Source organism: Eleutherodactylus coqui, chromosome 6 (assembly GCF_035609145.1).
Source record: "Eleutherodactylus coqui strain aEleCoq1 chromosome 6, aEleCoq1.hap1, whole genome shotgun sequence".
Classification (NCBI taxonomy): domain Eukaryota; kingdom Metazoa; phylum Chordata; class Amphibia; order Anura; family Eleutherodactylidae; genus Eleutherodactylus; species Eleutherodactylus coqui.
Genome location: NC_089842.1, coordinates 3,028,798 through 3,043,036, shown reverse-complemented (window position 1 = coordinate 3,043,036; position 14,239 = coordinate 3,028,798). Strand labels below are relative to the sequence as shown.

Here is a 14,239-nt window from a genome sequence, read left to right as displayed (position 1 = left end):
GTGTTACTAAACAGGGAGCCCCTCCGGAAATGATAGGCCGGCCTTATGGATTTTGGGCAAGGTGTAAAGAATAGGCCTCACCGGATGTGTTGGTAATACCAATTGGTGTGGCTGCCTATCTATAATCCCGAGTTCCATCGCTTCCTGTAGTTTCCTTTATGCTCCGTCGGATTATTACATAAGGGTTCATATACTTCTGTATTAGACAGCTGGGCCAGTATCTCATTATGGTACATGACCGTATCCGTGACGGTGGCCCCTTTATGGTACATGACCGTATCCGTGACGGTGGCCCCTTTATGGTACATGACCGTATCCGTGACGGTGGCCCCTTTATTCGCACGGAGCGCGCGGATTCTCCAAATAACATTCTGCACCATTTGCTTTACGACTCTGTAATGACCCGGAATGTTCCGTGTGCCGAGCGGATTGTGTACGAAGCGAAGAGTAACCCGTCTGCCGCCCATAAGCTCCTCCCACTTTATCTTCAGTCCGTAATAAACCGTTTCTGCATCTCTTCCAGCTCATTCAAAGACGATATTGTATCCGTTCTGGCAGAACGACACCAAAACGCCGAAGGTGGACGATGGGAGTTCTCCGGAGATTAAGCTGTCCCTCCCCTTTATATTCTTTGGCGTTCCATATAAGGCGCTCTACGTAAGTAACTTTACAATAAGGGTTTCCTCCTGGCACGGACGCTGCGGCGCATCGCTCCTGGTATACACGCAGACCTGTCCCCTTAATAATAACTCCAGTGCACCTGAGTATATGAAGGAACGCGAGCCAACTGAACGTCACTGATTCCAGAGAGGGAAATAAGAGCTTGTCCCTATGACAACACTTCCTGCTTGGTGTGGACCTATAGCACCATGCCCACATGATAACCAGCATTACTAACCCCTTCAGGACCGCCGAACAACTATAACCGTCCTGCGGTCCTGAAGTGTGTATGGAGCTGGAGAGCCAAGAGCGCTCCATATCCGGCAGCCGCCGGTGACGGTACATTACATGGCAAGAAGAAGCCCTCCTACGGCCGTCCATGAAAACATTAGAAGGTTATGGCTCTTAGAGGGCAGGCCTGAAAGACGAAACTGAAAGGGAAAGATGTCTGCTCCTGAAGGGGTTAAAGGGCGTTTGTCTTTATACGTAACCCCTTAGTGACGCGGCCCATTTTGGCTATTTTGGGGGGGGATTTCCATCTCCACTTCTCACAAGCCGTAACGTTTTTACTCCTCCGCTGAGGCGGCGGTATGAGGGATGGTTTTTGCGCAGGGAGCTGTAGTTTTTATTGGCCCCCTTTGTGGGTGCAGATGATGTATTATAGACCCAAATCCTGGCATTGCTTCCCCTTAGCCATGACCCGTTACTTCTGCGGGCGCTACGATCACCACGAGGCCAACATCTTATGGTTTTTTACATTTTTCCACTTGTATTCATTGTTTTACGCCATCGCATTCGCAGTCCCACAACGTTGTACATTCCTGACTTCGCTGCGGCCGCCTATAGTTCTTATTGATACTAATTTGGGACACATAAAGGTTTTTTGATCATTTTTATTGCATTTTTTGAGAGGCAAAATCAGCAAAATAAGCATTTTGCCTCCATTTTTAGTGCTTTTTGCCGTGTTCAGCCTGTTGTGCGGTCGTTACGGATCTGATGATACCAAATATGTGGTTTTTTTTAAACTGTTCTGCTTTTATTTTATACAAGCGGGAAAGTGTGCAGAAAGTAGTTTTTACACTATTTTTATTTATTTATGCCCCCCCCCCCCCTTCTTGTTAGACATCAGCTCTGATCACATGATCATGCATTACTGCAGTACTTCTCTACTGCAGGGCCTCATGGCTTACAATTGCAGCCATAGACCATGGCAGGCCCGGGCACTAGTATCTGGTGTTCAGTTGCCACGGCAACCCATCGACTGCTGCAGGACGTAAGTTTATATCCTGTGGCATTAATTACCCCCAAGCCAGGATGTAAACGTACGTCCTGTGGTGTTAAGGGGTTCATATACTTGTAATTCCCAATCCTGGAGTATCTTGTCTTATAACTCTGCATTGTGCTGTTCCTCTGCTGTTCCTCCAGGAAATGTATTAATGACAGCCTGGCGTTGGCCCTGCCCTTGTCAGTGCCGTTAGCACAGATTGGAGAGCGTCCGGCGGCTTCAGGTCCCGCTGACGCTACACATGGTAACACTTGTTGCCAATTTATTCCTACATTTCCAAGCCTAATAATGGAGGGACGACACAAAGTACTGAGAAGAGATGGTCTAGAATTGTTATTTATTGGGGATGTGTGTCTTCATTAAACAGACAAGTCGGCAGAGTGACTCTTTAACCCTTTAATGACCTACATGTACATGACCAAGGGGGGTGTTCTTCAGCTGACACCCGCCCTCAATGATCTGGATCGGAGTTTACTCTGATCCCGGCTATTTAGTCACATGGTCAGTCCTGACCGCAGCATCTAAGCCGTTAGCTGATGGAAGCCCCTCCCATCACCCGGTCCTGCCATAAAGCTCCCATCTATTAAGATATCATAGAGGGAACACTGCAAAAAACAAAAACACACCGTGGGCGGAGCTATCTAAATGATAAAAAAGGGCAATTTTTCTGCTGAGATCCTTGCTAAACTTGAGATCAGAGGTCCGTGTCCCCCACTCTCCTCATTGTGGGGTTACTGCACCCCCCACAGTAAGGAAGAGACTGACGGGAGTGTTGGTTGGGCAAGTGCACCAGCGCTCCATTCACTGTCAGTGGGACTCTGGAGATACCTGATTGGCACCCACTTGGGTATTCCGTCACCCCTGTTAAAATGAACGGAGCGCTGACTGTGTGTGCTCTGCTAGCGCTCCATTCATACTGACGTCACTGCAGGGAGAGAAGTGACCTCCACAGACACAAGCAGGACGGGACATGGGGGTCCCGTCCTGCAGATTAGCCACCCACCAATCAGCAAGTTACCCCTTGTCCTCTGGATAGGAGATAACTTTCAATTTTGGTACAACCCCTTTAAGGAAAACTGTAAATAGATTTAAAGGGGTGTGTGAAGATGACTGATTGTTGGGGTCTGAGTGCTGGGACCCTCATCAACGAACGATCAGGGGTCCCATGCACAGTTGCATGAATGGAGTGACAGTCAAGCATTCATCTTTATGGGACTCCTCCGGCAGTCCCATAGAGATGCAGCGTGCTCCACCATCGCTCCAGTCACATCTATAAAGACTCTCTGCCACCAAAACAGAACTTTATCATGCATCCAAGTACAAAACTATTCCTAGTTGGCTTCCAGGGGTTTAACGTTCCTGGGCGCCTCGGGCTCTCCATGCTGTCTGGCGTTTAGTGCTGCCGTTCCTGGGCGCCTCGGGCTCTCCATGCTGTCCGGCGTTTAGTGCTGCCATTCCTGGGCGCCTCGGGCTCTCCATGCTGTCCGGCGTTTAGTGCTGCCGTTCCTGGGCACCTCGGGCTCTCCGGTAGGTCAGTGCCGGAGTTCCTGGTGTTCTAGTTTAGCGCTCTAGTACCGTATATCATGCCCAGTGAATAGCCCCCCAGACAATCATGTGTGTCGTATCTCCGAATGTGGTGAATTTACCTGAGCGATAACCTTCTATCTTTCTAGGTCAACAACAATGGGGTCATCTCCTTCAATGTTCTCGTTAGCCAGTTTACTCCTGAAGCTTTCCCACTAGCGGACGGACGAGCCTTCATCGCTCCTTTTTGGGCTGATGTTCACAATGGAATACGAGGAGAAATCTACTACCGGGAAACTACCGATCCTGCCATCCTGAAGAAGGCATCTAGGGAGATCAGGAGGAACTTCAGGAATCTTCCCAACTTCTCGGCCACTTGGGTCTTCCTGGTCACCTGGGATGAGGTCACCTTCTATGGAGGAAGCAGCACCACTCCTGTAAGGCTCTAAATCTAACTATTCTCTGGGTATCTGGGCAGTAGGGAGCTCACGGTCTACTGGAGCCAGCAGCTCTAACCAAATATCTTCAATCGGCCAGTAGGGTCATGACCATTATCAATCGGCCAGTAGGGTCATGACCATAATCAATCGGCCAGTAGGGTCATGACCATAATCAGTCGGCCAGTAGGGTCATGACCATAATCAGTCGGCCAGTAGGGTCATGACCATAATCAGTCGGCCAGTAGAGTCATGACCATAATCAGTCGGCCAGTAGGTTCATGACCATAATCAGTCGGCCAGTAGGTTCATGACCATAATCAGTCGGCCAGTAGGTTCATGACCATAATCAGTCGGCCAGTAGGTTCATGACCATAATCAGTCGGCCAGTAGAGTCATGACCATAATCAGTCGGCCAGTAGGTTCATGACCATAATCAGTCGGCCAGTAGGTTCATGACCATAATCAGTCGGCCAGTAGAGTCATGACCATAATCAGTCGGCCAGTAGAGTCATGACCATAATCAGTCGGCCAGTAGGTTCATGACCATAATCAGTCGGCCAGTAGGGTCATGACCATTATCAATCGGCCAGTAGGGTCATGACCATAATCAGTCGGCCAGTAGGTTCATGACCATAATCAGTCGGCCAGTAGGGTCATGACCATAATCAGTCGGCCAGTAGAGTTATGACCATAATCAGTCGGCCAGTAGAGTTATGACCATAATCAGTCGGCCAGTAGGGTCATGACCATAATCAGTCGGCCAGTAGGTTCATGACCATAATCAGTCGGCCAGTAGGGTCATGACCATAATCAGTCGGCCAGTAGAGTTATGACCATAATCAGTCGGCCAGTAGAGTTATGACCATAATCAGTCGGCCAGTAGGGTCATGACCATTATCAATCGGCTGCTACTTTTCAACCAAGTCAGTTACAATATAACATTTTTTCCCTTCAATTAAAGAGGCAATCGTTTGACTATCCCATTAATATCCCATCAGTGGGGGTCCGACAGCTGCTACCAGCACTGGTCGCCGACTGAATGGGCTGGAGCCTCCTGTTTACCAGGTGGAGCTCTGTATGTTTTAGGCTTTGCCTGGTATTGCAGATTACTGCAGCTCAGACCCATCCAACCAGGACTTGTGATCTGTGAAGCGCCGCGGCTCTTTATATCAGCTTATCGGCAGGGGTGCCGTCAATACTAAAGTCCCAGAAATCCCATTTAAACCTATTGACACAGGGAGTGCAGAATATTAGCGGTTTTCAGGACTGATGACTTATCCTTAGTACAGGCCATTCATATCTGATCAGCGGGGGCTTGTTGCTAAATTCCCCCCGCTGATCAGCTGTTTGAAGAGGCTGCAAGACTCAGCCAAGTGCCATAGCCCCTTCACTGCATACCAGGCTCAGTGCCATACATTTAATAGTGGTGGTACCTGGTATAGCAACTCCATCCCATTCACTTGATTGGGGCGGAGCTGATCTCAGACCATGTGACAGATGAATGTGATGTCATTGGTCTGAGAAAAGGCCGCGGTGCTCACCCAAACACTGCGGACTCAGCTCATTGCCAGGGGTCCAAGTGACGGACCCCACAGATGGGGTATTGATGACATACTAAGGAAAGGTTATCAATATTGGAGTTCTGGAAAACCTCTTCGGGGTCTTTTGTTTTTAGCTGCTGATTTTCCAGTGAATGTTTTGGGTGAGACGGGCGCATTTTAACCCAATATAAATGCCCCGAAATCACCGGATTTGTCACCGATTTTGAGATTCATTTTAGGTGACATTCTGAGACCAGGTGGATCCCATCCCTCGCTGTTTGCTGCGGCAGGCGATGCCGACAAATCCGCTGAGCACTGATTTAACGCAGCTCACCCCACGCACCCCACGCACCCCACGCACCCGCCGCTGTCAGGGTAAATCACAGCCAATGGATTTGCTGCGGATCTTCTGTGTGAATTTGCATACGGTGAATTTGTAAAGGAATCGGGCGCAGTAAATGTTCGTGCGCAAAAAATAGGTCCAGTTCCATTTTCCAGCGTATTTGCGCACCGAGAGCCCATAGAAGTCTACGGGAATATGCAGCGTATGCTGAACATCCTGCGCATCTTTGTGAAAAACACATCTAGACCTCATTACACTAAATAGCCTTTAAATTCACAGTAGGGGCGCGTCGCGTGTATTGCGCAAATGTGTTTCTATGAATAAACCCTAAGGGCCTAGTCACCTGAATGCATTGGCGCTGTGTATTACACGGAGGATCGAACCCGCTGATTGCAGTTGGTTTGGTCGCACAAGTTTTTGGCGCACGTATTTTGGTTACACAAAAACAATGCAGCATCTCCGGTTTTGATGTTTTACGCACCAATTAGCACATATTAATTGGCTATTGAAACAAACACAACAAACACAACATGCGCGCCCAAAAAACTGTAAAAAATGCACTAGCAAGCACAACGCCCGTCGCACAAATGCGCAGAGCAATCGGTCATGTAGATCTGCTTGCATGCATGTGACGCTGCCTGAGGCGCTCTTCACGCGGGTTTGTTTGCGCTCGTATCTGTGCACACATAATTTGCGCCAGCCATACACAGAGGATCGAACCCGTTAGGTTGTGCAAAACAATTGCGTATGCTTAATGTTCCCATAGAGATCAGTGAGAAAACGCGCACAAAACGCTAGGAGAAGCGAGAAAAGCCAAGTAACTGCGCACTGAAGAGAACAGGAACTCATCAGACTAATTGGCCGCTTCCATCGGTGCGTTCGTTTGCCGCGGGCAAAAAAGTACAGTAAAATCTGCCGATGAGCGTGCAAACGAGCCTCGTTCAGTCTGCAAATAGGCAGCATTCAGGCGCGCACAAATACGCCTGCGCTCGTCCAAAGGGGTTAATGTGATGTGACTGTTAGATGTCGGGTCTGGTCCATAGAGATCCCCTTTAACCCTTTAAGGACGCAGCGCTTTTATTTTTTTATTTTTGTTTTTTCCTCCCCTTTTCATAAAATCACAACTACTTATCCGCCGCCGTCTGCGGTTGTTGTCTGCGGTTGTTGTCTGCGGTTGTTGTCGTTTTGCCCAATGAGTCGTATGTTTAACTGGTATTATTTAATGTACTGAAAACTTTCAAAAGTTTCCGGTGCCCACAGTGCAACCCCCCCCCCCCCGCTGCATATAAAGCCCTCCATGATGATATGTAGCACACATGATCCAGGTAGCGCTCCTGTCTGGTCGCAGACAAGCCCCCCACCCCGCACATATTCTGGGGGTATGATTTGGGGGAGCGTGCGCCCCTCTATGTCCCCGCTGACCCTCTGGGGGCCGCGCTCTGAGACGCTCTTTGTTAATTGTTGGGTAATTAGATAATCTCATTGTTCGGCGGTCTTTATGCTCCAGTGTTACCTGGCGGTCTGCGAGGGGCGAGGAGGAGGAGGAGAGGCGAAGCTTTCATGGCTCTTTCATTCCTTTGACAGGTGAATACGTTTCAGGCTCTGCTGATCTCTGACGGAACGTCAAGCTTTGCAATGTTCAATTATGAGGAGATTACGTGGACCACCGGGACGGCGAGCGGAGGAGACCCCCTGACCGGCCTAGGGGGTGTTATGGCTCAGGTAAGGAATACATGTCAACCGACTCCAAATCTACTCCCATCTATATGAACATCCGGCATAATGGAAGGGTTAAAGCTGTTCCCATTGACAGGCATAAGGCTGCGGCCACACGGGGTGCGCTGTCCACAGGGGTGCGCTGTCCTCATGGGTGCGCTGTCCACAAGGGTGCGCTGTCCACAAGGGTGCGCTGTCCACAGGGATGCGCTGTCCACAAGGGTGCGCTGTCCACAAGGGTGCGCTGTCCTCATGGGTGCGCTGTCCTCATGGGTGCGCTGTCCTCATGGGTGCGCTGTCCACAAGGGTGCGCTGTCCACAAGGGTGCGCTGTCCACAAGGGTGTGCGCTGTCCACAAGGGTGCGCTGTCCACAAGGGTGCGCTGTCCACAAGGGTGCGCTGTCCACAAGGGTGTGCGCTGTCCACAAGGGTGCGCTGTCCACAAGGGTGTGCGCTGTCCACAAGGGTGTGCTGTCCACAGGGGTGCACTGGCCACTGGGGTGTGATATCCATGGGGGTGCACTGTCTTCAGGGGTGCGCTGAGCACACGAGGTGTGCTGTCCACAGGGGTGTACTGTCCTCAGGGGCGCGCTGACCACAGGGGTGTACTGTCCTCAGGGGCGCGCTGTCCATACAGAATGCGCTGACCTCAGGGGTGTGCTGTCCACACGGGATGCGTTGTCCTCAGGGGTGCGCTGGCCACAGGGGTGTGATATCCATGGGGGTGCGCTGTCTTCAGGTGTACTTGAGCACACGAGGTGCACTGGCCACAGGGGTGCGCTGTCCTCATGGGTGCGCTGTCCACAAGGGTGCACTGTCCTCAGGGGTGCGCTGGCCACGGGGGTCTGATATCCATGGGTGTGCTGTCCACAGGGGTGCGCTGGCCACGGGGGTCTGATATCCATGGGTGTGCTGTCCACAGGGGTGCGCTGACCACAGGGGTGCGCTGACCACAGGGGTGCACTGACCACACGACGTGTGCTGTCCACACGGGATGCGCTGTCCTCAGGGGTGCGCTGTCCACACAGAATGCACTGGCCACAGGGGTGCGCTGTCCTCATGGGTGCGCTGTCCTCATGGGTGCGCTGTCCTCATGGGTGCGCTGTCCTCATGGGTGCACTGTCCTCAGGGGTGCGCTGGCCACGGGGGTCTGATATCCATGGGTGTGCTGTCCACAGGGGTGCGCTGGCCACGGGGGTCTGATATCCATGGGTGTGTGCTGTCCACAGGGGTGCGCTGACCACAGGGGTGCGCTGACCACATGGGGGTCCGCTGACCACAGGGGTGCACTGAGCACACGAGGTGTGCTGTCCACAGGGGTGCGCTGACCATGGGGGTCTGATATCCATGGGGATGCGCTGACCACAGAGGTGCGATGGCCACAGCAGATTTGGATTCATTTCCACAGTAAAATCCACAATTAATCCGTGACAGAATTCTTTGTGTTACGTGTGGATTTGTCAATGATTTTTGCAGCAGAATCCGCAGAAATCCCCGGGCGCTGCGCCTTTAACCCCTCGGTGACGGGGCCTATTATGGCCCAAAGGGCGTGATGGAAAATCTCCATTTTTCATAAGCCATAAGTTTCTTATTTTTCCGTGGCCGCAGCCGTATGAAGGCTCGTCTCTCTGTGCGGTGGGCTGCGGCTTTGGGGTACAGATAATGTGTTGTAGATCGGCCCTTAGATTTAGCTGTTTTGATCACTTCTGTTGTGTTTATGAGGGTGAAATGAACGGAAAAAGCATCTCAGCTCTGCGTTTTTATTAGGTTTTTATTACCTGTTTACACCCCCCTTGTAGTCTTCAGCCAGTGCTTCCTGCTCAGGGGTTCAAAAACCCCGCCTCCAGGAAGCGCTGGCTCTGATTGGTTGAGCCACGACACTCGAGAGCCATTCAGTGTCTGTTAGGTAATCGATTGTTTTTCTTTAATGCAGCTAGGGCTTATTTTAGGGCGATTACAGTAGGATTTCCTACTTTAAAAGTTATATTGCACTGCACATAAAATGCGTTTTCATGTGATGCAACAAAAAGGAAGGCTCCATAGGGGAACATGGGCTACAAAACATAGCAAATCGCAGCAATATTCTGCATGCCGTGACTTTTTTCCTCGCAATGTAGCTGCCTACAAAACATTGCTGATGTGAAGGAACCCAATGGAAAGCGTGAGCTTCACATTCATGTGATTTGTAGCATTGCCGCATCGTGATAAAATCGCGTGGTTTTGTCGCCCGTGTGAAAGTGGCCTAAATCTATATAGACAGTTCTAGGACAACTAGGTCTGCACTCTCACCAGAGTCGCTCAGACCTTGACTATGTCAATGGGGAAGGGATAACGAGATGGGGGGAGGGGCTATGCCCTACAGCCAGAAGGCCCTATTGTACTTATAGATGATCTGATTAAGTGGAGAATACATTATTATTGTCCCTGTAGAAGACCTGAACCTGTGATCCTAAGATCGCTTTGATAATACACTGCACTACTTCCGTACTGCAATGCATTATTGCTTCTCATAGTAATCACCGGCCATGGATAGACCCAGATGCCATTGTCTGGTGTCTGGTTACCTCGGGTTGACATCACAGAGGGAGCGCCCTCCCGCTGTGAACCCTTTACATGTCACAATCAACATGGATCACGGCATGTAAGGGCCAAGAGCAGGAATATTCACACTGACCCCTATTGTTGCAGCGGGAGGCTGGCTGTCAATCACATCTACGGATGGGGGGTCAGCTTCTGAGTTTACGTCCATTCGCAGAAACGCTTTCCCAGCCAGGCCCTACATTTACGCGTACCTCCCAACTTTTTGGACAGTAGAAGATGACACTCGGGGTATATTCTCTCGGAATCCAACAGATTTCACCTCTAAAACTGCACAGGAATCCGTGGCAATGCTGTGTATTCTGCTGCGGTTCCACATGTGGATTTAGATCAATGGCTGAATGCATTTCTGAACGGGTTAGGGAAGGGTTAAAATCGGCAGCACTGTGGACTCCATGATGATTTCTTCTGCCCCCTATGGATGAGGTCTGAACAAATGCTCTGCACATGCTGCAGATTATAAGACCATTCTGCTGCAGAAGATTTGCACTTCATGTAAACGTACACTTAAAGGGAAGCGGTCCTGACCGGTGGGCCACATAAACTAAGTTGGGGGGCTCAAATGTCAGTGAGCGGGGAGGCTGTTTTACACTCACCGGGTGCTCCGTTCCTGCGCTGCTTCCCCCGATGTCTGCGCCACCAACAGTGTGACGCTGGCAGCCCGCTCTGTACACCGTCTGCCATAGAGATGTATGGGAGAGCGCAAACAGAGCCGACTGAAAAGAGTCACACTGTTGGTGGCGCAGACATCGGGGGGAAACCGCGTAGGAACGGAGCCCCACTGAGTGTAACACAGCGCTCCTTGCTCTCCGGCCTATGAGCCCCATAATGTAAGTTCCCTTTAAGGCGCGCTCGCATGTAGCGGACTTGCTGCAGATTTTCAATTCAATTGAGGGGCAAAATCTTCAGCAACTCGGCAACAATATCTGCGCCGAATCTAGTGGATTCTGATGCGTATTTGCTGTGGATGTTTACAGCTGCGGCAGATCATCTCGGTGTGAACGCACCGCTGCGGCTCAGCTGTTGGGATGGCCGGACTGTCCAGCGTGTCGGACGCCGATCCTCCTAAGATCACAATAAACTCTTCTTGTTTCTTTTCAGGCTGGATTTAATGGTGGAAACAGCACAAATTTCTTCAGTGTCCCCGGCTCCCGGTCGCTGGAGATCGTCAATATTGAAGACACGACTAACGTGAACGTCCCGGGACGCTGGCTATTCCGAATAGATGGCAAGGAGATTGATCCGGCGAATGGCTGTAGTCTGAAAGGTACGCAGCGCTCTACGTGGAGTCATGAAGGTATCAGATGAAGGAACTGCCATGTAACTGCCCTCTTCCATTATCACAACTGTAATCTGTCTTAAAGGGGGTTTTATGGGCCATATTGATGACCGATCTTCAGAGTAGGCCATTAATATCAGATCCATGGGGGTCCGCTGCCCAGGAGCCGCACAGATCAGCTGTCCTGGTGAGCACCACAGCTTCTTCTCTGGCGATGACATCATCTTGACAGTGATGTCATGCTCATGCGTCGTGGGGCAGCTCAGTCCATTCTAGTTAACAAGATTGAGTGTCTATTTCAGACACAACCACAACTGAATGAACGGCGCTGCGCTGGTATACAATGAAGAGGCTGGAGCACTCGACAGCGCACTGCGCCCTCTGCAGACAGTGGCAGAGATCCCAGTTGGCAAACCCCCACCAATCAGATTTTGATGACCTAGTGAGGGCCGACTCTAGGTTTACATGCGTCCTTGGGTCCTATTGTACCCCCTTAGTAATAGGTGCCTTTAGTAATTAATAGACCCTGCTCTACTCTTTAGCTATTTGTAGGCCCCACTCTGCCCCCTTAGTAATTTATAGGCCCTGCTGAGCCCTCTTTAGTAATTTATAGGCCCCACTGTGCCTTCTTAGTAATTTATAGGCCATGCTGTTCCCTCTTTAGTAATCCATAGGCCCCCCTGGTAATTTATAGGCCCCACTTTGCCCTCTTAAGGCTGATTTAGACAACGATTCTAGCTCAGAAAATCACTCAAAGCTGTCTTTTGAGCGAGAATCGTTGTGTCTAACTGCATGCTGAAAGAGAACGATCAGCCTTATCAGGAGTTCACAGCAGGATACAGCTGATACTATTGTTTCAGCTGTATCCCGCTCCGTGACCAGCCGGGTATGAAGAACACAGCGGCCCCGTTTGTCTTCTGCATCCTCTGCTTAGAGCGTTCGGCTGTGTAACAACTGAGCGCTCCAAGAAGAGAACAGCTGGATGAAGAAGACAAGGGGTCGTATGAGGGTTTATTTTAAGTCGACGCGGCCATATGAGGGTTTTTTGTGCGGTGAGCTGTAGTTCATTTTTCTTGCCCAGATGTAGGACTTTGCATTTCTCCTTGTTAAATACCATTCTGTTAGTCGCCGACCACTGTTCAAGCTTTTCTAGATCTTTCTGAATCCTCTCTCTCTCCCCTAGTGTTAGCTATCCCTCCTAGCTTTGTGTTGTCGGCACATTTGCTCAGTTTCCCACAATTCCCTCCTCCAGATCATTTATAACAATGTTGGCCACCACTGGGCCCAGGACAGAGCCTTGTGGTCCCCACTTGATACATTCTTCCACTGGGATGTGCAGCCATTTATGACCCCTCTTTGAGTCCGATCACTCAGCCAGTTGTGAATCCACCTAACAGTTGCCTTGTCAATCCCAGATTTGGTCATTTCACCAATAAGTCTGGTATGAGATACTTTGTCACATGCTTTACTGAGGTCCAGATAAACCATGTAACTTAATGAGTTACAATGTAGCGATTCTCTCCTGAAGACTCCACACCTTTCCCTCCAGTAGAGACACAAGCTTGCACTTCTGGCAGTGAAGTTTGGCTTTTCTTTTGGTAAGTCAGAAACATACAGTATAGCATACATTGCAGCTCACCATTCGGCTACTCGCCTCTTCCATGTTGTGAGTTGATGTCACTTCCAAACTTCTGAAATTAAAGGATTGTAGTGAAGATGTAACACCCCAGAGGGGTGACCCTGAACATCTGGCTAATGTGCACAGCTGGGAGGGATAAGTGCTCTCTCGTCACGGTGGCACTTACCAAGCTCTGGTCCCGGAGGGGTGACACGCAACCAAGGCCAATGCAGATTGCCAGCCAAACTTCGACACTCCTTTTACTGGGAGTGCCAATAAAGGGGGGGCTGTAGTCGATATCACTCGTGACGCCACCGTTTCCACACACCATCATTTTATGTGGTGGAGTATTAACACGGAGACTTGTGTGCTGTACCTCGGGTCCTTAGGAACGGTTAAGGCCCGGTATAACTTTTACTTGAAATAAACTTGAACAACAGGTATTACAGGTGTAATTCACTTGCAGCAGTTACAGGCTAAAGCTCAGAGGTAGGGAAGATACACAGGAGCAATACGGCCCTATATGTCACCGGTTCTGGAATTGGGAGCACTCCAGAGGAGGAAAGGGGGGTAGGGGTCACTCCACAAACACTCTGGCAGAAAAAAATTACTCAAGAAGACGGCTTAGCCGAGATGCACCCCGCACAGCATTCACGTGGGTGTCACAATCAAGTACCTCTGTGCGGTGATCCTAATGGCGGACAGCCGCACAGCAAAAAATCCCTGTGTTGTGAATAGGTACCTGTGTTAGTAAACTGGGATAGTGCGCTGTCAATCTGTTGCAGGGACTCACTCCATTTACATTCACTATCCAGATGCTATGGGATGTCGTTCTTCCTCTTCCATCTTCACCTACATGGAAGCTAAAGGTGCTTCCATGCAGCTCTGTGTTAGCATTCTGTAGCAGGCAAGATGGAAGACCTCTTCCTGCTCTCCGAAACTCACATTTATACCTTCACTTATACCACATGACACAGCAGGATAGATACGTTCAGCAGCAGAGCTGACAGGCAATCATTTTACACAGTTAACCCTTCAGACGCTGCAGCTGTGCAACACATATACAGAAAATGACAGGACAGCTTTGCACAGTGCTTAAGACAGACATGTATGACATTTATGGAGGGACCAGGATGATGTTCTGGACACTACAAAGATATTTAACCTATAAGATGCTACTAAGTGTACAACCTCCTGGAGCTCCAATCTCTGGCTAAACCCACTCACAGCGACTC

General features: G+C 50.1%; 2 protein-coding genes across 2 annotated transcripts in view; both read left to right on the top strand.

Annotated features, from left to right (window-relative positions):
* The window catches only part of LOC136631713 (alpha-tectorin-like), a 25,472-nt gene extending 13,960 nt beyond the window's left edge, over positions 1–11,512 (top strand). Inside the window, exons 3-7 of the mRNA XM_066606001.1 lie at positions 524–657; positions 3,619–3,906; positions 7,378–7,515; positions 11,209–11,374; positions 11,472–11,512. Of these exons, the coding sequence (XP_066462098.1) occupies positions 524–657; positions 3,619–3,906; positions 7,378–7,515; positions 11,209–11,374; positions 11,472–11,512 (767 nt within the window). The remainder of the gene's footprint in view (positions 1–523; positions 658–3,618; positions 3,907–7,377; positions 7,516–11,208; positions 11,375–11,471) is intronic.
* An 18-nt stretch (positions 11,513–11,530) lies between these two features.
* TECTA (tectorin alpha) overlaps positions 11,531–14,239 on the top strand; it is a 132,675-nt gene continuing 129,966 nt past the window's right edge. The window contains exon 1 of the mRNA XM_066606000.1: positions 11,531–11,573. Coding sequence (XP_066462097.1) covers positions 11,531–11,573 — 43 coding nt within the window. The remainder of the gene's footprint in view (positions 11,574–14,239) is intronic.